Raw genomic sequence first — 23665 nt, 5'->3', positions numbered from 1 at the left:
GTGTCGTCTATCGATCAATCACATCAGTTGGCCATGCCACGCATCTATGTAATGGCTGTCATCAAGCTGGTTAGGGCAACCATCTAAAAAAGTTGTGGTACCTCTATTTGAAAGCCTCGCTCTTCTGTTATTGCTGTGCAGCCAGGGTAAAGTGCGTAAGGATCCTAAGGATCCTAAGAAACTGGACAACATCATTATCATCACGCTAATCAACTAGGAACTACGCTAACTACACTCTTTTATTTGCTAATCAACTAACTAGCTGAAAAGTGAGCTAACTACGTTTTTTGCTGATCAAGGATCAATAATTGTCAAAAGTTTGCACTAAAATCTTTTTATTCTAGATTGCTATTTAATTTAAATTTTAATTTAATTCAATTTAACATGAATTCTATTGTGTAAAATTAAAAATACAAGTAAGAAAGCTACAGTCGAGTGTGCTCGACAGTGAGATACCCACTACCCATTTTGAATAAAAGCATAATAGTGCGGTATTAAATTTAAAATATACCACAAAATACTAAAAGTATACCAACAGCTATTGTTGGTATATCGATACAGTACTATATTTCAAATACACATGTGTATACAAAATATACTCTGCAAAAATACTAAAACATACCGAAGGCATACATCGATGTAGTACAATATTCAAAATATACCATAGAGTGCAAAATATACCATATTGTCAGCCAAAGCAACTAAGTTCCGTAGTGGGGAGGCCATACAAAAGTATTTCTTAAATATCTTCCACAATTTTCATCTGATCGCAACAACATTTTCAGGAATCACAAAAGCTATAGTTATTATTGTATGCAGATTCTCTAACTCTAACTTCAAAACTATTCCTGTTGCAGTGGCAGAATTGAGCGTGGCAAGAATTTGAAAGAATTCGATCTGCTTGCAAACAAAACAAATGCTGTCGAAAAAGAATGATAGCTCTATCTCTAATAGTCTGTGAGATCTTGGTGTTCATACAGATGGACAGACAGACAGACAGACGGATATGGCTATATCGTGTCGGTTGTTGACTAGATGCGAAAGAATATATATTCTCTAAAGGGTTGGAGATGCGTTTTTCTGTCTGTTACGTACACTTCCACCCTATAGGTAAAATAAACATCTTACTAAATGAGCTCTTGCTTATGTTAAATACGTATACGTAATTTGACATAGTAAAATACGTATACGTAATATCGTAGCTGGTAATATTGATGTCATTTTATCGCCAACAGATCAGAAATGTAACTAAACATTTTTAATGACTGGTAATCTAAAAAATCGATTATCTTAGAGCTGGTTGAATTTTGATCACTAAAGGAAATCTTTGAGGCAGCTTAAAACACAGAAAATACAACTTTGTGACCAGCTATATACATACTATATATATAATCCATTCTCGATGTGTACTTTTTGTCAATTATTTATTGATTAATACACATGTTGCATACAGTTGCCTGTGTGTTGTGTTTTCGTTTTTTCTGTTGTGTATTCGTATTTTCTATATACCATCGAACAAATTCATCTAGCTTAGCGTACGCGCGCCTGTCTGTGTGTGTGTAACTGTGTGTGTGTATGTGAAGAAAGAAAAAACAATACAATTTTTTTTTTGGTTCAAATTGTAACAATTGTTGTGTATATTTGTTGTTGTTGTTGTTGAAGTTTGCGCCCCTCTAAACGTTATTCAATTTGTCCATGGTGTTTGGTATTATTTATGTTATGTGTGTGTGTGTGTTGTTGTGGTGGTGTGTGTGGGCGTGGGCGTGGCGACAGGTTGCAGCGCATCCATTTTAGATGCGACCCGGGAATGTTCCGCTCTCGCGCTGATCGTCCCACTTCTCAACCCAGGCATTGGGGCACATCGTCTTGTAGACCTTCTTGAAGTAGTTGCATGGAGCGAAGTCCTCGCCACGCTTCTTCTGGCAACGATGGAAGTCCACGTACGATTGATAGCAGTAGCGTGTCACGTTCTGGTTGGGGAAACGTGGATCGAAGGGGGGCGGTCTCCATCTTGTAGGCGGACATGATGTCGGCTGACGACTTATCGCTGTTTTTGTTTTTAGACATGAAAAATTGCATATATATTGACTTTAAAGAGTTCTCAAACAAAAAAAAATATAACAACAAATACACGACAAAACCAAAACAAATCATAAGCCAGGGCATAAAATTCGAGAGAGAGAGAGAGAGACAGAGAGAGTGGAGTGAGCGAGATGGAGTACGATAAATGATAGCAAAATGAACAAAATGTATAAGAGAAAAGTATTTCAAGAATTTACAAAATTCAGAATTAAATTAAAATTATAAATGTTTGTTCAATGTTCAATGCGTTTTGTTCAAGTTGTTTTTTTGTGCGCGATGTGTTGCACATTAATCAGAGAGAGAGAGAGGGAGACATATGAAAAAAAGAAGAGAGATAGATATAAAGAATCGATAATACGTTAGTTCCATGTTTCGATGCTGCGATCCGCACGTCACACATACAGAGTACAAATGTGAATTGTAGTATTATCAATATATAATATATCTGTATATATAAAGTATCATAGTCTAAAGTAGCTGTGTATATAATCTAGAGATTTGTTGCTTAATGCTTAATATATATCGGTATATACTGGCTTAAAAATCTGTACAATCTGCGGCTTAAATGCTAAACCTAAATCGTAATACATAATTCATAATGTGACAGCAACAATCAATAGTTGCTGCTGATCTGTTGTTTAGCTTTTGTTTTCTTCTTTTTCTATATTTTGTATTGTTTCGTATAACGAGCTTACATCATCAAAAATAGTGTGGCTGAGAATAAGTGTGACCATGTAATCCAAAATTAATTGCTTTTGGTGCCACCAACTGTTGTGTTTTTCTTTGTTTTCTTTACTTTGCTTGCGTGTGAATGGCGTGTGTGTGTGAGTGTGTGGAGTGTGTTTTGTGATTGTTTTGCATTCTGCGTTCAAGTTCACATCCAAAAAAGAGGCTTCCAGTTCACTTGACCAACGGCCGCTTGCCGTTGTCCGTGTCGCAGGCATTGCTCTTGTATTTATTGACCTCGGCCAAGTAGAGTGACCAAAAGTCCTTTGGATCGACGTCGCGTTCGTTGGGCGTCTTCAGTTTGGCCACCACGCCGGTCTTAAGTATTTTGCCGCCACGTCGACGTCCCACCATCGGTGGCGGTGGCGCCGATTTCCCAGCTGCAGCTGCTGCAATATACGGCGCTGCTGCGCTGCTGGCGGCGCCCACAGCTATCGCAGGCAGTATGCCAAACGGCGATGCCACGTCAGGATATTGTGGATGCTGTTGCTGCTGATGGTGGTGTTGTGGTTGATCCGACATCATGATGGCAGCGCTCGCTGCTGCAGCGGCTGCGGCGGCAGCAGCTGTTGCCGCATCCAGTTGCCGCTGATGTTGTTGTTGTTGGTGCTGATGGTGCTGGTGCTGATGGTGCTGGTGCTGCTGGGGACGCTGCTGCTCCTCCTGCATCTTCTTAAAGAGTTCCATAAACGAGCCATCGTTGGCAAACACTGGATGCGATGGCTCCGCTTTTGGCGGCGGATATACTTTTCCCTCGCGTGCAAGTGTCTCGCGCAATTTCTCCTCGATCTCGCGATGTATGCGCTCCTTGTCGAAGGGTTCGTCGGTATCCAGATTGTAATAGGCGCCCACAGCGGACATGGCATTGTCCTTCTTGCCGGGCACCGATGTGGGCAGCATACGTGGATCAGTCATTTGTTTGTGTTTGTTGTGCCCAATTCCTTGTTGCGGTTGCAACAGTTGTTGCTGCTGCTGCATCTGGCGACGTGCAGCAGACGAAGAGGCAGAGGCGGAGGCAGATGAAGTGGTGCCTGGCGGCGTGGCAGAGCGACTGCGACTACGCGTGTCGTGCTGATAATGGTTGCTGCTGCGTCTTCCATAGTCCCTGCTCTCCCTGTCTCGCTCTCTGTCCCGTTCTCTCTCCCAGGAGCGATCGCGTGAATCGCGATGATGATGACGTCGGTGGCGATCACGATCACGATCGTGCTCACGACTGTGGCGACGACGTTGTTGGCGCTGCTCTACGGAGCGACTGCGGCTGCGACTGTGACGACGACGCTCAACGGAGCGCCTCTTGCTGCTGTGACGTCCACGGCTGCTGCTGCGGCGACGCTGATCGGACGTCTGCTGTTGATAGTACGGTAATCGTGCCGCAGACATGTCGTCGTCGTCGTTGTCGCTCTTTCACTCTTCTTTCACTTCTTCGCGCAGTCTCCCAGGTCGATCTGCAATTCGAAACTGTGCCGCGTTAAATCAATCAGTGTTTGCTGTTCTCGTCACGATTTCTGTATATATACCTATTATATACACAATATACAAATGCTTTACTTTCGCTCGATTTACTTTTGACGACGCCTTCTCTGCTTTAATATTCTTTTCTTTTGTTTTCTTCACACAATTTGCTTTTGTTTTGTTTGATATTTTTCAAATAGAATCTTCGCCACGCCTGCCATACCGTTTGCCTTGTGCTGCCAGACTGTCACGATCACAGAGTTGCAGCTTTTATAATGAAAAGTTATAGCTAGCAGCTCGTTGTAAAATTGTTGTATTTGGTCTTGACATTAATAACAGCTGGCCAACTGGCTCATTTATGCCCTTTTTTCACTTTTATTAAAGCCACAAAAAATTGCAGTATGTTGTGTGAGCGTTGCCACACCGCTTTACTAGCGAAGCTTTGCTTTAGTTTAGAACACACACACACATACGCATTGACAAAGGGTCTCAGCGGCTATTGTAACTGCAAGCGGACGGACCAATGTGAAAGAAGAGCACAACTCGCGTGCACGATAACTCTCAAATTGCACTTGATCTTGTCTATCGAATCGGCATGTTGTCGTTAGTAGGGCCGTGAAGAGCAGAGCAGAGCAGCGGCGCACAGGGCACAACAGTTGTCGGCTGAGGCTGACGGAAAATAAAGAATTATGAAGGAATATTGAAGAGCTTCAAATTCATAATCAAAAACTTATGCAATTTGCAAATTGTGGCGATTTTCTTTGCAGTTTGCACTTTTGCGGGTTTACTTTTTTGTGATTGTATTTTTAATAAGGAATATTAAAATTTACTTGTTTCTTTTATCCCACGTTTGCTGTCGTTGTTGTTGTTCTGCCACCGCTGACCGTTGATTAAAGCTGCAGTTTGATGTTGTTGTTGTTGTCCAGAAGGTGGCGCTGCCACCCTTTTATGTTAGCGAGTATCCCGCAGAAGGTGGTAGTGGTGCTGCCACCCTTTTTAATTATTGTCACGCAGCTGCTGCTGTTGTTCTCTTGTTGCTGTTGTTCGCGTGATGTTGTTGTTGTTGCTGCTGCTGTAGTTGATGGTGCGGTGCGGGGCAGGGCGCGTGCGTTTTAATTGTGTTTATGTGCGCTTTGCATTGGCTTTGCGGCTTTGCATTTGATGCATTTGTATTTTTGTATAACTGAAATCGGTTGGGAGCGGATTTGTACACACGTCCTGCATGGAAAAATGAACTTGAACGCATGAATACAAAACGTTACTTGGACCCAAATACGCTGTGCAAGGATTTTTTTTTTGTTATTACGTTTTTCTTTCGATTTTTTCTACTCTTTTTTTTGTCGTTATGGAATAATACTTAACGAAGGGAAGTGGGCAGCGGCGACAAGCCAAAAAATTAAATATTGTATTTGCAATATAACAAATTTGCGTTGCGCACACTGTTAAAGTTCTTATGTAACTAACGCTAAAAAAAACTTATTCGATTTTTGCTTGCTTACTTTAATAACTTACTTAAATGCCGAAATAGAGAACTTTACCACAACTATTTTGCCGTCAAATTTAATTGGAAGTTATGTAATTTGCTTTTGCCTGCTGGTGCCTAAAGCCTTTTTTTATAACCAGCGGCGTTGGAAATGTATCTGTATGTGTGTGTGTGTGATTGTGTGAGTGCGAACTTATGACAAAATACTTTTCATATGTGTGTATGTGTGCGGATGTATGTGTTAAAAATGTGTTGCATAAATGCAATATTTATTTTGGAGCCACTGGCTTACAACTTGAATTAGTTGCGCTTTGTTGATGAGGTTTTTCTTTAATTTTTTTGCGGCTGCTGCTGCTAAACACATACCTTTGTTGTTCCGAAAGTACGAGGAAAAATTTTCAACTGATGCCCGATTGATTCTTGGCTATTACGAACACACGAAACTAGTCGGTCGACGATAATCTGTGTATTGGAACGAGTGAATCGAATAATAAATATTCGATATAATGTCAAATGTTACAGTGTGACAAAGTCGTTCAAAATTCAAAATATACTAGTTTTTAAGCAAGTACAGACACACTAATATAGCAGAGTTTCCAACAAATGCAGTTATTTGAAAAACAGTATTAAGCTTTTAAAAAAATTGAGTTTATTTTAAATTAATAATGTTTGCAATAATAAATTAATTTAAAATTATATTTCATAACAGAACACGATATTTGAAAATGCACTTAATAATCGAAAAATCGATAGCGCCATAAGTACTCGATATCAGGGAAACCAAGTACTGTCTGCCAATACAACATACTCATTCGGCAGACTGGCAGAAAAGTGAGTGAAGCGATGGGAGATTAAATATTTCTCCGTGTTTTTGTTTTTGATGATGGACAACAGCAATCCAACAATTGAGCGCGGTGCAAAGCCTAGAAACAACAATAGAAGAAACTACAATCCCCAACGTGCCAATCCCAATCATCGTGTGGTTCGTAAACAACCTCCGCGTGCAGCTGCCACAGACAACAGGCATAATATTTACATTACCAGCAAGACGGACTTTAGAGTAAGCACAATATACATGCATATATATACAGTATGCAATTAGTAAATTGCATTTTCTTGGCAGGCACAACAGAAGCGATGCGAGGATCTGCTTAATTCGGGCGCTAAGGAAATCTATCTGCATTGCATGGGATATTCGATTACACGTGGTCTCAATTTGGCATTGCGTTTAATTCAGAACTCGGAGGGCGCTCTAAGTTACGTGATAAATACGTCCACAATTAAGCTGCTGGATGAGCTGCATCCGCTGTGTGATGAGGATGATTTAACGTTTCGTCAGCGCAACAACTCGGCGTTGCACATTAAGATCTACAACAGCAGTTTGTTCGATATTGTGGTGCCCCAATTGCCAGTGCCAGCAAATTTGCCAGCTCACGATCAACATCAGCCAAAGACAAAGCAGCAAACACACCGCAAGCAACAGCAGCAGCAACAAAAGCAAAGACAACAGAAGTAAAATCATGTTTAAGCTATCTGAGCTGGTTCGCTGGCTTGGCCTCACCGAATTCGAGATTTTGGTGAATCTTTGCGGCCTCTTGGTCTTCACAATAACGCTGGCCTTTAAAATCGCCGGCACATTCAACAATCTATTCCCGGAGATGATGAACGATTGGTTTAGCATCTTTAGTCCATTGTTTTTCATCGATATTTGCAATGCCTATTTCTGTGTTATTGTCGGCATACGAATGTATTTGGATTCGGATAACAAACGCAAGGCGTTGCATCGCTTTATGTGGAGCACATATTTCCTTGTTCTGATTGCCATCTTCAAGTATCTGTTGTGTCTCAAATTGTCGGGCAAAACGGGTCTTGAGTATAGCGAGGTCTTCACACCCATCTTTGTGCTGTTACAATTGGTTGCAGTACGCGCTTGCCAGCTGCCCAACTCTATTTAAACAATGTTTTATTAACTATATTGTCTATAAAAACTAAAAGTAAACTAAACAATATAAAAATAACAATAACACCATGCATCAATCCGTACGTTAAGTTATTGTAAGCTAAGCTAATCTGATGAATGTGCAGAAATACAAACATATTTTTTTTGTACACAAAACATTGCGAGTTCAATTAATATTAATAGAGAATTTCAACAAGTTGATAACAACATTCAAATATCAGCTGCTTTCTATGTCGATAACATGATTATCGGTGGTCAAACCTACGCAGAACTAATCAATATATATTGAATAATAAATAATGTCAGGCAACATGATATTACTCTAAATGCAACATTTTTGAATCCCAGCTTAATTGATATTGAGACTTTAGCAAAAAATAAATAGTTTTTGCATCGATATTATATCTTTCGATTGCAAACACACCTACGCGGAACTTGCTGTATCGATAGCAGCAACAGTATCGAGTATTTTGCAGCCCCATCACTTTGTTGGTTTTTTGTTTTATTCGCTTTTTTTGTGTTGCACCGTTGTTTATTTCAAGCGAAATGTCGACATTAAATCGCCCCAAATCACCACACACGCCCACCACTATTAAAAAGGGCGAAAAGGAGGATAGCTTCTGGGATAAATTCAGCACACTCGGTCGCAAACGCGGCACTCGAGAAGGTAAGCCTCCCTCTCCCTGCCTACCTTCCTTTCAAAAGAAGAACGCAGTGAAATCTTGAAAATCTGGCCAAATATGGCTGGACAATGTGCAAGTCTTGCAGTTATTGAACCAGTATAGTGTCCAAATGATCAGTGCATTGTAGAATATATTAAATAAGGGCTTGTGCAGCATTTCATTGAGCAGATGTTGTTAAAAAAAGACATTGCGTCATTTACATTTGTGACGCATACAAACAAATTCAAAACTGATCTGTTTGCATGTAGGTGTAAGTGTATGTGTGATGTGTGTGAACACATTTGCATGTGTGTTTGTTGGGGTTGGGGTGGCCGTCTGTCACATTTGTGACGTCATCATCTATTGTTTACGTTTCCCACTCGCAATGCTTTCTCGCTCACACTCACGCACTCACTCTTCGAATTGCAGTCAAGAAAGTCCAGGAGGAAGGTAAATACGCCATCGACTCGCCCGGTTCTCCCAATCAGTATGATATCCCACCCGAAGATTATGCGCTGCGTAAGTTACCAATCAAAATAAGTGCAATTATTCAATTACATTGTCTCCCTCGCACTTTAGGCGAACATGAACAACGCGCTGTTATCGATCCACAATCGACAAGTGATCCCGAGGTGCAAAAACTGCAAAAGATACTCATTGATTGGATCAACGATGAGCTGGCAGAGCAGCGCATTATCGTCCAACAGCTGGACGAAGACATGTACGATGGCCAAGTGCTGCACAAACTGTGGGAGAAATTGACAGGCAAGAAGCTGGACGTGCCCGAGGTGACTCAATCCGAGCAGGGACAGCACGAGAAGCTCAACATTGTCCTGAAGGCCGTCAATCATGTGAGTACCAAGAATATTGTTAGAGCTAGAGACACGGTGACATTACTAAAGAGGATATGCAGCTTTGGCTTATTTATATCCTTATCAGCCTGTTTAATTTATGTTATTTGCTTGGTCAACAGACACTCGGTTTTCATCAGAAGATACCCAAATGGTCGGTGGCCAGCGTGCACTCCAAGAACATTGTGGCTATCCTGCATTTACTGGTCGCTCTAGTGCGACACTTCCGGGCGCCCGTCCGTCTACCTGAGAATGTTTTTGTCACTGTGGTCATTGCCGAGAAGAATGCCGGTGTCCTTAATGCACAGTGAGTTGTGGCAACATATAAATATTATTTCGATTGTGTAATTAACGAGTTCGTTCTTAGAAAATTCCTGGAGCAAATCACATCGGAATACGATGATCTGGGCATGCGTTGTGAGAAGGATGCGTTTGATACGCTGATTGATTGCGCACCCGACAAATTGGCCGTTGTCAAGAAGTCGCTCATCACGTTCGTCAATAAGCATTTGGCTAAGCTGAACTTCGAGATCAATGATTTGAATAAGGACTTTCGGGATGGCGTCTATCTGTGTCTGTTGATGGGACTGCTTGGCGGTTTCTTTGTGCCGTTGCATGAATTCCATTTAACGCCGCAGGATGTCGATCAGATGGTGAACAATGTGGCGTTCGCCTTTGATTTGATGCAGGATGTGGGACTGCCGAAGCCAAAGGCACGGCCCGAGGACATTGTCAACATGGATCTGAAGTCAACGTTGCGTGTTCTTTACAGTCTGTTCACCATGTTCAGGGATTATGCCTGAGCAGATGAGCAATTTAACCATACATACATTTTTTTTTTTTAAATTTGTTATAAAAATAATAATTTATGGAAAAACAGTTCAACGAATGTCCTGCTAACTCTCTCTATATGTCTTTTTCGACATATTTTATGTGTGTGCCTAATACCGTTGTTGCCTTGAAAACAAACAAACAAAAAGCTAAAGCTAACCCAAAGCCCAATTGTTAACTTGGTACGATTGCCGTAGTTGTTACTAAATGAATTTATATATACATTTGTATTAATAAAAACAACAAAATGCCAGATCAAATGCCCTTTTTTCCTCTTTTCTCTTTTGTCGAAACCAAATTGACATGTGTAGAGAAATGGGAAAAAAAAAGTATTTAAATAAATAAATTATATTGTGTAATTTCGAATTATCCGTTTTGTTACAACAAAAACAAAAAAAGACTAATCTCTCTCACTTAGAGTAACGCAAAAGCAAAAGCAGCGGCAGTGTTTTTAATTCCATATTTATCATCACTTTCAAGATTTTTTTTTGGCGGGCTTCATTCAAATAAATAAAAAGGGAAACAGGTTGCCAGACTGTTGCAGCACTGAACGGACACGGTTTGCCGCTATGTACATTAACAGCGCGTCGCATTTGCGTTAACAAGTCTCTGATTGGCAGCGCTGTAACAGCGCTGTTAGCTAAGGTAACCAGATAAGCGGAATAAACAGCTGACTGCCCATGTGGAAGGAATTCATTCGACGTCACAGCTATCACAGTAAGGTAGCTCCAAATCGTGAGGGCGCCCGATTGATAATACGCCGCTTGCAAAAGACTGTGTTACGCATCTTGCGTGATCCCGATTCCAACATGTCTAGATGGTCATTTCAACAACAACAACAACCACAGCAGCAGCCACCGCCGGCGCCAGAACCGCAAGCGGATGGTGCACAATACAATAATAACCAGACGCAGCATAACAACAATAATAATAGTAATCGAGGCACAAAACAAGATAGCAATTGTCGCACCTGCAATGATTTCAAGTCATGGTCGAAGCAGCAACGTCTCATCTCCAACACGCAAGCAGCTAAGGTAAGTCTTGCAATAAATGTCATTTTGTTTAGTGAATGTCAATGATTAAGTGATTTTGAAATGCAGGAGAAACATATGGCAAATGAGAAACTCAATGTGAGTAATGCTGGGGGATTGGCGGCGCCACGAGAGGATTGTCCACTGGACAAGGTGCGACTGGGCATCTCGACGTGGGGATTGCTCCACACAATGGCCGCCTTCTATTCGGATAATCCCACGGATACAGAGAAGCGTGATATGCGCACCTTTTTCGAGGTGCTCTCACGTCTTTATCCTTGTGAATACTGCGCCAAGGACTTTCGCACCGAGTAAGCAAGTTTTTTTTTTGATTAATTGCATAGTTAATTTATATGTATGTATGTTATTTTACAGCATCGAGGTGAATCCCGTGAATGTCAATTCGCAAAAGGATCTGGCATTGTGGTTATGCAAGTTCCATAATCGTGTGAATGACAAACTTGGCAAGCCGCTCTTCGATTGCTCCAAAGTTAATGAGAGATGGCGAGATGGCTGGCTGGATGGTTCATGTGATTAGCTCGAATCACCTCTCTCTCTCACACACACACACACACACACACACAGCTCATGATGCAACTCCTCGAGCAGCAGCAGCAGCCGCATTCACGTTGTGGCAAGCGTTTTAAACCATTTGTGAATTGTCCAACAAAAGTTGCGGAAAGGCAGCCCACTTTAATTATATGGAATAAGCTGCCAAATTCAAGTCCAAGAGCCCACCCCCTACCCGCCTGCCTGCCTCTTAAACACACATAAAACATAATTGCAAGTTTTGGATGTTTAACACTTAACACACCTACAACATCCACAAACAAAACATAATGTTCCAAAAATTTGTTGTCTAAGAGCTGTATTGTGGACAAAATTTCGTATTTCCTGTATGTATTATAATACTAAAAAAAAAAAAGAAAAAATATATTTTCTTTCTGCGGTAAATCACATTACATTAATGAAATTCTCTGGGGAATTTCACAATTGCCCTCCAAGTTCTAGAACTTTTTCATGACTCAAGCGTACCTTGGTGACCGATTAAAAAAGAATCTACCGTAAAAAACGATAATGGGGTCAGTGCTGCACACGCAACTCATCTAGATTTGTGGAAGGTTCACGAATAATGACTTAACAAATAAATAAAGCATATTTATGCGCCCTACTGCTATAAGATAATGGGGATAAGGTTGCCCGCCAAGTTTTGAAAATAAAGACAATAGGGTTGCCAGAAAACTCGCTTAACAGTGCCAATTTAAGTAAATTTAAATTGCCAACGAAAAGAAATATACGTATAAATATTTCAGCTTACAATTTTGCATTTAATAAGTGTTATTTAAAGACAGTGTGACGATATGTGAAGGCATTGATATATTTATATTTTTTATGTGCGTTAACTTTTGAAACCTGCAAGCAGCGTTGCCATATCAATAATTAGATGTGACAATTTGAGCGAATTGCAATTGAAAATACAAAATAACGTTCGAAGATTTAAGAAAATGTGATTTGCCATATTAATTTTAGTTGAAAGGCATACAGCATGTGCAGTAGACGTAAATATGTATTTATTACACCATGCTATTAATGACGTCGGTAGGTTTACAGTGGCAGCGCTCTCTCCCTTTTTGAACTTTGCTCTGCCTATTCTGTACATCATTTTTCGCGCTCTCCAATTATTCTCTCAGCACATTCTGTTACGGATTTTCGTTCGTCTTTTAAAATTAACTTTTCACAAGCGCATAATTCATATCAAACCGCCGAGCCGAACAGACGTCCCGGTGCTTTTTCGCAATAAGCAAATCATAATAAAAAAAAAGTTTGCGTCGACGCGCTTATTTAACCACATTTTGCAGCTGTAAATTGTATTAACAAGTTAAAGTGAGTTATTACAGTCCAGAACGAATCGAACCGAACCGAACACGACCTTCTAATTATGTACATTTCGCAAATAATTGACAAAATCAAAGAGAAATTGCAGCTGAGCGTAAGACACAAAATCAAAACGGATGATGATTATTATAGTTGTTGTGAAGATGATTATTTCACAAGATTTTTTCGCACCATTTCTATGTACACAGCTATACAAATGTACACATACATTTTGCTTTATTGGCACGAAAAAAAATGCTCATAGGCACACACACACACACATGTGCAGACACAAACGTTTCCGTTGTTTTTGCAAATTTAGCCGGCTGACAAAAAAAGAAAATCGTCATGGCGTCGTCTGCAATTGAAACGAATGAATTTTTGTGCATTTCTCAAATTAAAGTAATATTACACAAGGCACACGCTCGTAATAACACAAATTCATAATGAATACTTGAAGCACGAATTTTCGTGCCATTTTGCTTAAATACCAACACACAAATTGCAAATTCCAAGGTGAAGAGTCTGAGAAATTCCAATTGGAAATTTTGTTAGTTGTCCGCCATGTTTGCTTTGTAATTTCCGCCATATTTATTGAGTGTCTGCCCGGTTTATGTACATTGTACAATTTAAAATGCGCAAGTGTAACCGCATATCATCATTATCGTTTCACAGATGCCCCAACTTCAGAAGCCCGCTCCCGAATTCTCCGGCACCGCTGTCGTCAATGGACAATTCAAGGACATCAAACTGAGCGACTATAAGGGCAAATATCTGGTGCTCTTCTTCTACCCCCTGGACTTTACTTTCGTTTGCCCCACCGAGATTATTGCATTCTCCGAACATGCAGCTGAATTCCGTAAAATCAATTGCGAAGTTGTCGGCTGCTCCACAGACAGCCAGTTCACCCATCTCGCCTGGATTAATACGCCACGCAAGCAGGGCGGCTTGGGCAGCATGGACATCCCCCTGTTGGCCGACAAGTCGATGAAGGTGGCCCGCGATTATGGCGTTTTGGATGAGTCGAGTGGCATCCCATTCCGCGGTCTCTTCATCATCGATGATAAGCAGAATTTGCGCCAGATCACCATCAATGATTTGCCCGTGGGTCGCAGCGTCGAGGAGACATTGCGTCTGGTTCAGGCCTTCCAGTATACCGATAAATATGGAGAGGTGTGCCCAGCCAACTGGAAGCCCGGACAGAAGACCATGGTGGCTGATCCCACCAAGTCTAAGGAGTACTTTGAGACCACATCCTAAATACTAAACAAGCATATTATTCGCCTTTAAAAGTGTGGCAAAAAACCAAAAAACGCCGGCTGTTTTTTCGATTGATGAAATCAAACTCACACACACACACGTTAACAGAGGCTGCTCACACACACACATGTACGATTAACACTCACCACTAATACATAGATGTACCAAGTACCCCTCCCCACTCTACATACACACACAAATACATTTAATTTAAGCAAAACAGTTTCTGTTTCTTGCAACAAATACAACATAATAAATAAAGCCGTATTGAATAGTAACCAAAAAAACCAAAACACGTGGATTTTTTTTTATATTTATTTTATCTCTGCGGTTAACTGTTGCCGCCCGGCACAATAGACTTTGCCTCTTATCTGTAGTCTCGAGCGAACAACTCATGAATTGGCTCCGTCGTCGTCTAGCCTTGATTGCGATTATGGAATCTTTTAATGCGCGCATAATAAAAAATAGTACTACTCCAACAACAACAACAACTACGACAACAGCTGCAAGAACGTGACAAACGTCATCATTTATCGGTGTCTGTCTCTGTCGCCCACAGCTGATGTTATGCGTGGCCCACTGCCCCTCTCTTAAAAAGTGCAATTCTCTTTTTCGTTTTCCATTTCATTTTGCGCGTTGAAGCTGTGCAATGCAAACACACACACACACATCTCCATTCACATTGTGTATGTGTGTACGTGTCAGCTTAAGGTGCCTGCTTTCGTTTCAGGCCGCCGTATTAAAGTATGCGTCAGTCACAGGCCACAAAGTTGACGGCGTTGTTGTTGTTGTTGCTGTTGCTGCTGCTAGCGCATCACGCGCTGTGCCATTTAAGACAAGGTCTACGTCCCCGTCTCTTTGACCAAACTAGTTTTTGCACACACACATACACACACACAATTGAGAAAACAGAACAAGCACACACATTAAGAACATTACCTCTTACAAACACAAACACACATAAAGCGCGATCGAAGCTACCAGAAACCGAAACCCTTTCAAATGTTTTTTGCCGGCTGCTTTTGTTTAATATATGCACAAATACAGTTACAACACACACATACTCGGCATGTCTGTGTGCATATTTATGTACATAATTTAGCTGAGCATGTTCGTTAACAGCTTGACAGCTGGCAAAGCAGTCGACAATTGTGCAAGTGAATGTGTGTGTGTGTGTGTGTGTGTGTAATAGACTTGCAAAGCAGAGCTTTAAAAACGTGTGCGTGTGTGAGTGTGTACGCATGTGTATCCTACGCTGTCACTTTCCATTGGAAACATCAACATAATACATATGCATGTATTCGTGCATGGCACTAAAAAATTACTCAATCCCAGAGAGAATCTATTTGCAAACAATTAAGTTAATGGCTGCCGCGCTGTCGTTGCTGATTCACATTCTGCTCTACAAATATTTCAATTATCATTGTCAGCATTGCAAATGCCAGCGACAAACCAACAATAACAAAAATCCAATCACAATTCGAAAGCCAACTTCACACAACACAATTGAATAAAAAAAAAGGTTTGTGTAGCTGAAAAGCGGAGAAATGGGTAAAACAAAATAAAGCAAAAATCATCTTTGCTGTTTTGTTCATTTCACGAATTGAGGGCGTCTGTGATCTCTATTGCCATATTTCCAAAAGTCATGCTGCTTTCCAAAAGAGCGGTCAGAGCATCTGTGTGAATTGCAATTACTTCCATCAAGGAAATGACATTCCAATGGCAAATATAATCGTATATTAGCTTTGTGTGTGTAAGTGCCTATGTACATCACTTGAAACTGTCTGACGGCAATATTAAATATGATTATTATTTTTTCGCCGTAAACTGTTTATGGTTCTCTTTCATACAAATTATACTACATACATTTATATAGTATGTACAATCGAATACGGAATACGGTCAGGAACTGATAACCGAGTAAAGTCGGCTTGCGATAGACGTGCCATTAGAATTGCGTGTGGAAAGCACACCACACATACCCTATAAATGTGTGTGTGTGGGGCTCTGCCATTTTGGACTCTTAATAATGATAGGGCAGCGTGCACACATGCCCATCAATATGTTTAGGCGGCAGAAAGTAAGTCTTTAATCTGTGATAGGTATTTTCAATTAAATATCGGGCCAATGCACACGTACATTCGAGTGCTTATGTATACTCATGGTTGTGACAAGATGATAAGTCCCCGCCCGATAGTACAAGTTTTGGGCGTGGGCGTATAGAAAAAGGTCGTTGAACACAAATGGTATGTAGCCAACGTTGCTGTCCTATAAACATATCAATCATCAATCTAGACATTTTCGGAACATGCAACATAGCTTTTTTGCTCAATTTATATTTAATTACAGTTTAATTGAAGCTAATTCATATTGAGTAGCAAGTCCTTTTGCGTGTGATACAAGTTTAAGTACTTTTGAATTATGCCGCGCCATTCTTAGCAGTCAAGCCTAAAAGTAGGCAACATAAATAAAATTGCCGATCAGCTGACTTAAGTAATTCGATATTACTCGTTTTTTTTGTTGTAGTGAAATCGATTTATCTTTGCAAGCACTATTTCGCAAAAACAAAAGGTGGCTAAGCATGTAAACATTAACTAGTTTTTTGTGTTCTCTTATTAATAATTTCTATCCTACTCTAACAAGTGAAGTATTTTGTTGACATTTACAAATACTTTTGAATGTCCACCTGAATCACATATCTCCTCAATTCTTAATTAGATTATTGTTTTTTAATGAAAAACACTCAAATTGTGCAAAATGGATCTCGATTTTCTGAAAAACATACAAATAACTATGTTTTCAAAATGACGCGCCGTTTTGCACGCGTTTTTTGCAAGCGCTATAAAAGTGTAACCAGGTAGTATATATTTGGTATATCCCATCGACGTTAGTAATGTACATCGTAAAAATGTTGTGGTCACACTCCGACCCGGGTGTTAACAAAAGTTTTAAAGCTATTATTTTAAGAAACCAAGAAATCATTCATCTAAGAGATTCAATTGTGTATATATTATTTTATAATATTGTATGGTTCTAATAAATATCGAAAAAATGTCACAAACCTGTGAAAACGATGTTTTGATTTCTTATTTTTACGTCCAGCGCTATGCTAAATGAATGCCTTGCCTTCAAAAAAATACAAGTTAATTTATATTACAAAATTTAGCTTTGCATCATATTGAAAATCTTCTTTTCTATGTAAAAAACTTGCTTTAGCTGATTTATAAGTTTTTTTCTAATTGAACAACTTCTAGCGTAATGCCAAATGAATGCCTTGCCAATGCTTCAATAAAATAAAGTTCATTAATGTAAAATAATTTGGCTTTGCACCATATTCAAAATCTTCTGGTCTATGTAAACAATTAGTTTAAGATTAATACACGTTTTTTCTAATTGAACATCTGGCACAATAAAAACTATAATTGGCGAGCATACAGAGTTTGAATATATATAGTTAACTTTCTACTATTACTTCGCATCTTAGCCTGAACCACACGTGTATTACTTGGCCAAAAGAAAAAAAAAGATGACTCAAACTACACATTGAAATGGTTTACAGATTATTTACTGCAATACAAGTCACATAAAGGGGGCTTAACATGGTACAAAACAAAAAAAAGTCTCAATTGTTATTAAAAATTATGTATTAATCATTTTATTTCGCGTTTTCTTAGAACATTCATCTGGATGTTGTTGTTTTGAATGTGCGTACGATGTTGTTGTTGCTTTTGTCTTTAGAGGAACGTAAAACGTATTTGTCGCGAATGGGAAATAAAACAACTTTTTACATATCATCTCAACTCCCCACACACACAAAATTTGTAGATTGTTGTTGTTTGGTTGGTTGTTGTTCCCCCTTCGTTTTCATTGTGGTGATGAAGAAGACGGCGACTTAAAAGAAGAATCCAAGGATTTTGCCTCCCAGATGTTTTCTCCTGGCCTCCTCGTGATCCATAATACCGCCGGATGTGGTGAACACGACGTAGCCAAACTGACGAGAGGGCAGCAGATTGTTGGTCCACTTCTCAATGTCATTGATGGGAACATCGAAGCGTGGCGAGATGACGCCGCATTTGTTCAAACGACCAGTCAGATTGACGACAATCTTGCCGGAACGGTGATCGTCAACGATCTCGAATTCGCCAATGTAGCCGTGCTTCATCATCACAGTGAGGAACTTGATGATGACTTTGGAGCAGGGGCGCAACAGCACCTGACGCTTGCCGCGCTTCTCAGCATTGTTGATGCACTTAAGGGCATCAGCCAAAACGTTCATACGCACCATGGCTGCAAAACGAAACGGAAAACAAATCAAAATTAGTTTACCTCGCGTGTAAATTGCAAAACAAAAAAATGAAGAAAAACACGTGCGGTTGCCTTGCAAAATTTGTATTCCCGCATACCACAGACTCTATGGCGCAAGAAGGGGGCGGGGTGAAAAGTTGCCGCACAGCGCGTAAACAACAACAATGAAGTGTGTGTTCCAAGACCTTGGCCACGCAATGAAATCCTTCTGCGTGCTTTGCAGTAAGATGCAAACAAGATTCTGCATATATTTTCATATTATGCGCACTTAAAAAAAAATATTGCATTCTCCCAGTTGTGGCAAGAACAACAACAACGGGTGGCAACTCAACTTGGTGCCGCACAGAAAAAAAAACAGTACAAAAAAATATGTATTAAAAAAAGAGTTTGGCCGTGCATTGCACGCATTTGTTTTGTACACAGTTTTGAAATTGTTAATTGTGCCGGAACGCCGCCAACCGTTGCTGGCAAAACATTGACACTTCGGTTGTCATACACAACAAAAAAAAAATATAAAAGTACGTAAAGTGGAAATATGACAAGTTTTTGCACATAATTTGCATGGCACACACACAAAATTTAAAGCGCATTCAATGCGTTTGCTAATTGTACATTATTTATCGAGTTTATTTCATTAAATTTGAGTAAATTCAACGCGGATTACCTAAGATTTAATTTTGTGATTTTTCAACACAAATTTACACGACCGCGAACGTATCGGAAAAGAGGAAGTCCATATCGCCGCATTTGACAGCTGCGCAGCTGTCAGCATTCGCACAGCGCAGGGTTGCATGCGATAGCCCAGAGTTGCACTGCAGCGCACGATATATATCACCGGTAATCGATAGTTGTGAGCAGTGCGTATCGTTTCTGGCGCACTATACAACACTAAACAAAGTCAAGATGTCAAAACAGTAAGTAAATAATAAATATAAATATAAAAATCGAATTTTGAATAAATAAACAATATCACAGATTTGGCTTAATCATACCGGGTCAGCAGAAGAAGCAGCTGGCTGTAACACGACCAACACCAGCTTCCCGGCCATCGGTCTTCGATGAGAGCAGCAACAGTGCAAGTGATGAGGATGTCGCCGGTCCGCCGCAAATGCGTGCGAATCCCAAAGCGGGAGGCGTCGTTGTCAGCGGGCCAAGTTTGATGGAGCGACGTGTGGCACGCAACATTCAAGCGAAAGCCTTGGCCGAAGATCCAACCATCTTTCAGTATGACGAACTGTATGACGACATGGACAGCAAGCGTGAGGAGGCGAAAGAGACGAAGAAAAAGGAACCACGTAAGGCCAAATACATCAGTCGCCTTATGGAGCATGCGGAACGTCGCAAGCTGGAGAATGAGTTGCGTATTGAGCGACAAGTGCAAAAAGATCGCGAGGCCGAGGGTGAAAAGTTCAAGGACAAAGACACCTATGTAACAGCCGCGTATCGCAAGAAATTGGAGTCCATACGACAGCTGCAGGAGCAGGACGAGCGTGATGAGTACTTGGAGGCAATTGGCGATGTCACAAAGCAAAAGGATCTCGATGGTTTCTATCGTCACTTGTATGAGCAGAAATTGGGTGGCCAACAACCAAAGCCAAAACCTCCTGCTGGCCCAACAGAAGATGCTTCGAGTTCGAGCAGCAAGCAGCGCAGCTATCGCAAGCGTCGTGAGTCAGCAGAGGAGGAACAACTACAGTCAACAGCAGAGGCAGCCGAGAAAACAGTGGGCAGCGATGCAACAAAACCAGGCAACAGCAACAACAAAGCGCATTTGGCCAACAACATTGATGCCGACTCCGATTTCAGCATAGACGAGTCTAGCGACGAGGAGACGGAGAAGAAAGAGGAACAGTCCAAGGCAGCAGTTGCTTCTGAAGATGCGAAACACAAAACAAAGCCAAAGACAGTGACAGAAAAGTCCAAATCAAAAGAGGAATCGCCTGCAACAGAAGGCGAAGTTAGCAATGACAGTGGAAACAAGGACACGGAGAAGGAGCAGGAGAAGCACGAGGAGCCAGAGCCAAGCAAAGTGGCAAAGGCGACAGTGGATCGCACGAAAATCTGGCGTAAGCGCACAGTGGGCGAAGTTTTTGATGCAGCTTTGGAACGCTATCATCAACGCAAACTTGCGCGACGCGCTTAAACATAAGTTTGCAATTAAACGAACACTATGTTAATTTAAAATAGCGAGTACTTTATATATAAGAAATGACTTTATTTATGCGCATAACTTATGCAGGCTCTTTTTTTGTTGTTTTTTGTTTCTTTATTGCCAAGAGGCATTTGCATAGCCTAGAAAACAAGACGAAAGATATTCCATTTATTCTGTATGCAGCGGCAAGGCAAAAACAAAATATCAACCTAACAAAGCAAAAGATGGTTTTCTTTTTTTTTTGTACACTCGCTGAACAGTGAGATGAAGGGTATGATGAGTTGGTTACTGGCTAAGAAATATAATTTAGCGGAAGAAATAATGGGGGGGAAAAATGTAGGACAATACTTCTTGAATTCACTTATTTAGATAAACTAACCAATAATACATACTCGTTCTGAATTTGTCTAAGATTGTATAAAAAATTTGAAACTTGTATAAAAAAACAATTTTTTCTACGAAAAAAAAGAAACTATAACAATAAAGCTAAACATTTATAAAATTTTGATTTAAATTTCAAAATTATTGAAAAAATTTGTTTGTATTTTGAATATTAAAAAAAATTAATAATAAATTTTATCGCAATTCGTCCATAATATATTTGAACGTTATTATCATTTTTTTTATAATTAAAAAAAACTGCTTTTAAAAATGAAAATTATAAGCAACCTTATTTTTTTTACATTTGCAATAATACAACTAGTGAGTATCTTACAGTCGAGCATTCCACTTTAGTTTTCTTACTTGCTTTATTTATTTATTTTGTGCTTCCTTTAGCCGCAAATCCCTTTTATAAATAGGTGTGTCCGCCATAAAAGCGAAAGCCGCCATAGCTCAGCTGACATGGTTAGGAGTTGTTGTTGTAGTTGTTGCTTTTGCATTTGCTATGTTATTGCAGCGCATTGCAGACACACACACACACGCACACACACAGTCATGCATATATAGAGCACGACTGGCAGTGGCGTTTCTTTACTTTTGATGTTGTCGTTGACGTTGCTCGTCGCTCGTCAGCGAAATTAATAGCGAAATCCATTTGCCATTTGGCAATGTCTAGCTGCTGTCTCGCTCTCGCACACATGCATTTTGGGTGTTCTCTGTTCTATGCATTCCCTCCGCATTCATTCCCCTACTCAACCACTTTCATGTCTGTCTCTCTGTTGTTGTTGCTGACTTCCTTGCAGGTGGCGCGCGTTTTGCTTTGGTTTTGGTTTTGCCACTTTGATTGTGTCATCAATCACATGTCTCGTGTCTCTCTGTAGGTTGTGAGTTGTAACACATTTTAGGCAAATTAATATACTACATTGCACCGTTAAGCTGCCAGTTTTACCTACTCTCTATTCAAGCTAATGCAGACGTACAAATGCTGCATGAGCGACTGAGCGAGATGGCATAATATACATATGTTTGTACATATATACACTTGTATATATTGCTTCATTATCTCTTTCGTTGCCATGCTGCTGATCGTAAATATAACTTGCTGTCTCCGTCTAGCAGTCACACATTAAATTATTAAGCAGCTGCTGTTCCCTTCTTGCTGCAGCGACATCGTATTGCGGCCAATTGTGCTGGCTGGTCCCTAATCAATTTGTGATCATAATTACTTTGCTTTTGCTGGTCATCCATTTTGCCAATCTCATGGCAAACATTTTGCCAATAATGTGGAGCAAAGGCTTAACGTTGTGATCATTCACGTGTAAATTCAATTATCAACAATGGCTGCGCCTTCCAAGCCCTTGTGGTCAGCTGCTACTGCACTCTTCCCTCTCTCGCTCTAAGCTGTGCCAGCGTGTGTGCTGATTTATATACATGTGTGTGTGTGTGTGTGTTTGTGTTGCAGTCGCGTCCAAAAAATTGCCGCTGCAATAGGCAGCAATGTGTGTGGGTGTGTGTAATGAAAAAGTACGCATGGTTAGAAGATGGAGGTAAGAAGGAGACAGCAGCATCGTGCTGGGATATCGCCAAGGCGACATACACACACAACCACATGCATGGGCAATATCTTTGTCGTTGCATCTCTTTGTACATGTGTGTGTGGGTGGAGGGTTGCCTAATAAGCAGGAAATTAAAATGTTATATGCATTTTGCCATTGCCCTATGGCTGCCATGGCTTCATCTGGTCGCATTGTCAACTCTGATGCGGCTGCGGCTTCTGTTTCTGCTTCCTCTTCGTTTTTTTCTAGCTTGTTTTATTTTATACTGTACTATTTTATTTTATTTTATGTTTTTTTTTCCTTCCCCCCTCTTTTGGTTCATTGTGGCTGCTGCGGGACGCGCCTTGAAGTATGCATTATTTTTACGTGTCAGTGCGCATTTTTGGCATAATTGAAGCACAAACAGTGCTCGTTGCTTCACTGTGCTCTGCTCTGCTCTGCTCTGCGGTGGCTCTTGCTGTGTCGCTGAAGGTCGCCCTGGCGACATGACATTGCGTGTACGCCAACGTGCAGTGAAGCGTCGTGGAGGGAGGTCGGAATTTGTTGGTTTAAGTTTTCTTTTCCGTTTTGTTTTTTTTGCAAGCCGGTTGCAGAATAGCATTAAGGCGAAAGCGCATCGAAACGTTTGTGGAACTATGCAGAAAGCAAGATGAAGCAGACAAGCAAATAACAACAACAACAACAACAATATCAATTGCAAGCGCTAAAAGTTTGCCCAAAACATTCCTTTGGCTGACAAATTTTTTTAATTTTTTTTAAATGAGTTTCTTCGCCGTCGTCTGCCAACTCCCACTATCAATCTCCTCGCATCCCCCTCCCCTCTTCCTTTGGTACCGTCGCGTGCGAAACCTAATTAAAAGTGCTTTATTATGCAATTAATGTCAAGATAATATCGCATTCGCATTGTGCTGCACTGCAGCAGCCACAAAGCGACAGGTTTTTGGGGGGGGAAGGAAGGAAAGGGGTCTTTAAGTCTTTTTACAGTGGGTCAAATTTCTTCGCTTTTTTCTTTTTTTGGTATATTTTGGTTAGTTTCTCAGTCGCTTTGTCGTTTGTTT

General features: G+C 40.5%; 9 protein-coding genes across 14 annotated transcripts; 6 read left to right on the top strand and 3 right to left on the bottom strand.

Moving 5' to 3' along the window:
- Nucleotides 1–1407: 1407 nt before the first annotated feature.
- LOC132795073 (uncharacterized) lies at nucleotides 1408–2088 on the bottom strand. Its single transcript, XM_060805506.1, is given in 2 exon segments — nucleotides 1408–1997; nucleotides 1999–2088. Coding segments are annotated over 2 exon segments (288 nt in total). The 5' UTR covers nucleotides 2080–2088; the 3' UTR covers nucleotides 1408–1790.
- A 524-nt stretch (nucleotides 2089–2612) lies between these two features.
- LOC132795069 (pre-mRNA-splicing factor 38B) lies at nucleotides 2613–6275 on the bottom strand. Of its 6 annotated transcripts, none has more exons than XM_060805500.1 (4): nucleotides 6110–6275; nucleotides 5091–5478; nucleotides 4326–4929; nucleotides 2613–4266 (listed from the first exon to the last, which is right to left on the bottom strand). In XM_060805500.1, the coding sequence occupies exon 4, from the start codon at nucleotides 4186–4188 to the stop codon at nucleotides 2983–2985; it is 1206 nt and encodes a 401-aa protein (XP_060661483.1). In that variant the 5' UTR covers nucleotides 4189–4266; nucleotides 4326–4929; nucleotides 5091–5478; nucleotides 6110–6275; the 3' UTR covers nucleotides 2613–2982. The 6 variants fall into 6 exon arrangements, with proteins under 6 accessions (XP_060661483.1, XP_060661485.1, XP_060661484.1 ...); XM_060805502.1 differs by having other exon boundaries at nucleotides 2613–4253; XM_060805501.1 differs by lacking the exon at nucleotides 4326–4929 and having other exon boundaries at nucleotides 2613–4253.
- A 256-nt stretch (nucleotides 6276–6531) lies between these two features.
- LOC132795070 (ribonuclease P protein subunit p20) lies at nucleotides 6532–7259 on the top strand. The gene is made up of 2 exons (XM_060805504.1): nucleotides 6532–6803; nucleotides 6867–7259. The coding sequence occupies exons 1-2, from the start codon at nucleotides 6624–6626 to the stop codon at nucleotides 7257–7259; spliced, it is 573 nt and encodes a 190-aa protein (XP_060661487.1). The 5' UTR covers nucleotides 6532–6623.
- Nucleotides 7260–7263: 4 nt separating this feature from the next.
- LOC132795071 (transmembrane protein 203) lies at nucleotides 7264–7859 on the top strand. The gene has a single exon (XM_060805505.1). The coding sequence runs from the start codon at nucleotides 7264–7266 to the stop codon at nucleotides 7696–7698; it is 435 nt and encodes a 144-aa protein (XP_060661488.1). The 3' UTR covers nucleotides 7699–7859.
- A 304-nt stretch (nucleotides 7860–8163) lies between these two features.
- LOC132795423 (beta-parvin) lies at nucleotides 8164–10307 on the top strand. Its single transcript, XM_060806123.1, has 5 exons — nucleotides 8164–8370; nucleotides 8795–8884; nucleotides 8945–9216; nucleotides 9339–9523; nucleotides 9584–10307. The coding sequence occupies exons 1-5, from the start codon at nucleotides 8250–8252 to the stop codon at nucleotides 10017–10019; spliced, it is 1104 nt and encodes a 367-aa protein (XP_060662106.1). The 5' UTR covers nucleotides 8164–8249; the 3' UTR covers nucleotides 10020–10307.
- Nucleotides 10308–10380: 73 nt separating this feature from the next.
- Nucleotides 10381–12035, top strand: LOC132795424 (FAD-linked sulfhydryl oxidase ALR). The gene is made up of 3 exons (XM_060806124.1): nucleotides 10381–11081; nucleotides 11148–11389; nucleotides 11454–12035. The coding sequence occupies exons 1-3, from the start codon at nucleotides 10728–10730 to the stop codon at nucleotides 11614–11616; spliced, it is 759 nt and encodes a 252-aa protein (XP_060662107.1). The 5' UTR covers nucleotides 10381–10727; the 3' UTR covers nucleotides 11617–12035.
- Nucleotides 12036–12809: 774 nt separating this feature from the next.
- LOC132795425 (peroxiredoxin 2) lies at nucleotides 12810–14509 on the top strand. Its single transcript, XM_060806125.1, has 2 exons — nucleotides 12810–12962; nucleotides 13629–14509. Exon 2 carries the CDS (start codon nucleotides 13629–13631, stop codon nucleotides 14211–14213), a length of 585 nt encoding a protein of 194 aa, XP_060662108.1. The 5' UTR covers nucleotides 12810–12962; the 3' UTR covers nucleotides 14214–14509.
- Nucleotides 14510–17839: 3330 nt separating this feature from the next.
- LOC132795842 (small ribosomal subunit protein uS8A) lies at nucleotides 17840–19286 on the bottom strand. Its single transcript, XM_060806750.1, has 2 exons — nucleotides 19183–19286; nucleotides 17840–18500 (listed from the first exon to the last, which is right to left on the bottom strand). The coding sequence occupies exon 2, from the start codon at nucleotides 18496–18498 to the stop codon at nucleotides 18106–18108; it is 393 nt and encodes a 130-aa protein (XP_060662733.1). The 5' UTR covers nucleotides 18499–18500; nucleotides 19183–19286; the 3' UTR covers nucleotides 17840–18105.
- Nucleotides 19287–19293: 7 nt separating this feature from the next.
- Nucleotides 19294–21176, top strand: LOC132795841 (nuclear speckle splicing regulatory protein 1). Its single transcript, XM_060806749.1, has 2 exons — nucleotides 19294–19432; nucleotides 19494–21176. Exons 1-2 carry the CDS (start codon nucleotides 19422–19424, stop codon nucleotides 20659–20661), a joined length of 1179 nt encoding a protein of 392 aa, XP_060662732.1. The 5' UTR covers nucleotides 19294–19421; the 3' UTR covers nucleotides 20662–21176.
- Nucleotides 21177–23665: the final 2489 nt, after the last annotated feature.

Source organism: Drosophila nasuta, chromosome X (genome assembly GCF_023558535.2).
Source record: "Drosophila nasuta strain 15112-1781.00 chromosome X, ASM2355853v1, whole genome shotgun sequence".
Lineage (NCBI taxonomy): Eukaryota > Metazoa > Arthropoda > Insecta > Diptera > Drosophilidae > Drosophila > Drosophila nasuta.
This window is presented reverse-complemented; position numbering and strand designations above follow the sequence as displayed.

Excerpts from the sequence above, each read along its gene's own strand:
- LOC132795069 (XM_060805500.1), bottom strand. The coding sequence starts at position 4,188 with ATGTCTGCGGCACGATTACCGTACTATCAACAGCAGACGTCCGATCAG.
- LOC132795070 (XM_060805504.1), top strand. The coding sequence starts at position 6,624 with ATGATGGACAACAGCAATCCAACAATTGAGCGCGGTGCAAAGCCTAGA. Across the intron at positions 6,804-6,866 it reads CCAGCAAGACGGACTTTAGA|GCACAACAGAAGCGATGCGA; the intron begins GTAAGCACAATA and ends TTTTCTTGGCAG.
- LOC132795071 (XM_060805505.1), top strand. The coding sequence starts at position 7,264 with ATGTTTAAGCTATCTGAGCTGGTTCGCTGGCTTGGCCTCACCGAATTC.
- LOC132795423 (XM_060806123.1), top strand. The coding sequence starts at position 8,250 with ATGTCGACATTAAATCGCCCCAAATCACCACACACGCCCACCACTATT. Across the intron at positions 8,885-8,944 it reads ACCCGAAGATTATGCGCTGC|GCGAACATGAACAACGCGCT; the intron begins GTAAGTTACCAA and ends CTCGCACTTTAG. Across the intron at positions 9,217-9,338 it reads TCCTGAAGGCCGTCAATCAT|ACACTCGGTTTTCATCAGAA; the intron begins GTGAGTACCAAG and ends CTTGGTCAACAG.
- LOC132795424 (XM_060806124.1), top strand. The coding sequence starts at position 10,728 with ATGTGGAAGGAATTCATTCGACGTCACAGCTATCACAGTAAGGTAGCT. Across the intron at positions 11,082-11,147 it reads CCAACACGCAAGCAGCTAAG|GAGAAACATATGGCAAATGA; the intron begins GTAAGTCTTGCA and ends TTTGAAATGCAG. Across the intron at positions 11,390-11,453 it reads GCCAAGGACTTTCGCACCGA|CATCGAGGTGAATCCCGTGA; the intron begins GTAAGCAAGTTT and ends GTTATTTTACAG.
- LOC132795425 (XM_060806125.1), top strand. The coding sequence starts at position 13,629 with ATGCCCCAACTTCAGAAGCCCGCTCCCGAATTCTCCGGCACCGCTGTC.
- LOC132795842 (XM_060806750.1), bottom strand. The coding sequence starts at position 18,498 with ATGGTGCGTATGAACGTTTTGGCTGATGCCCTTAAGTGCATCAACAAT.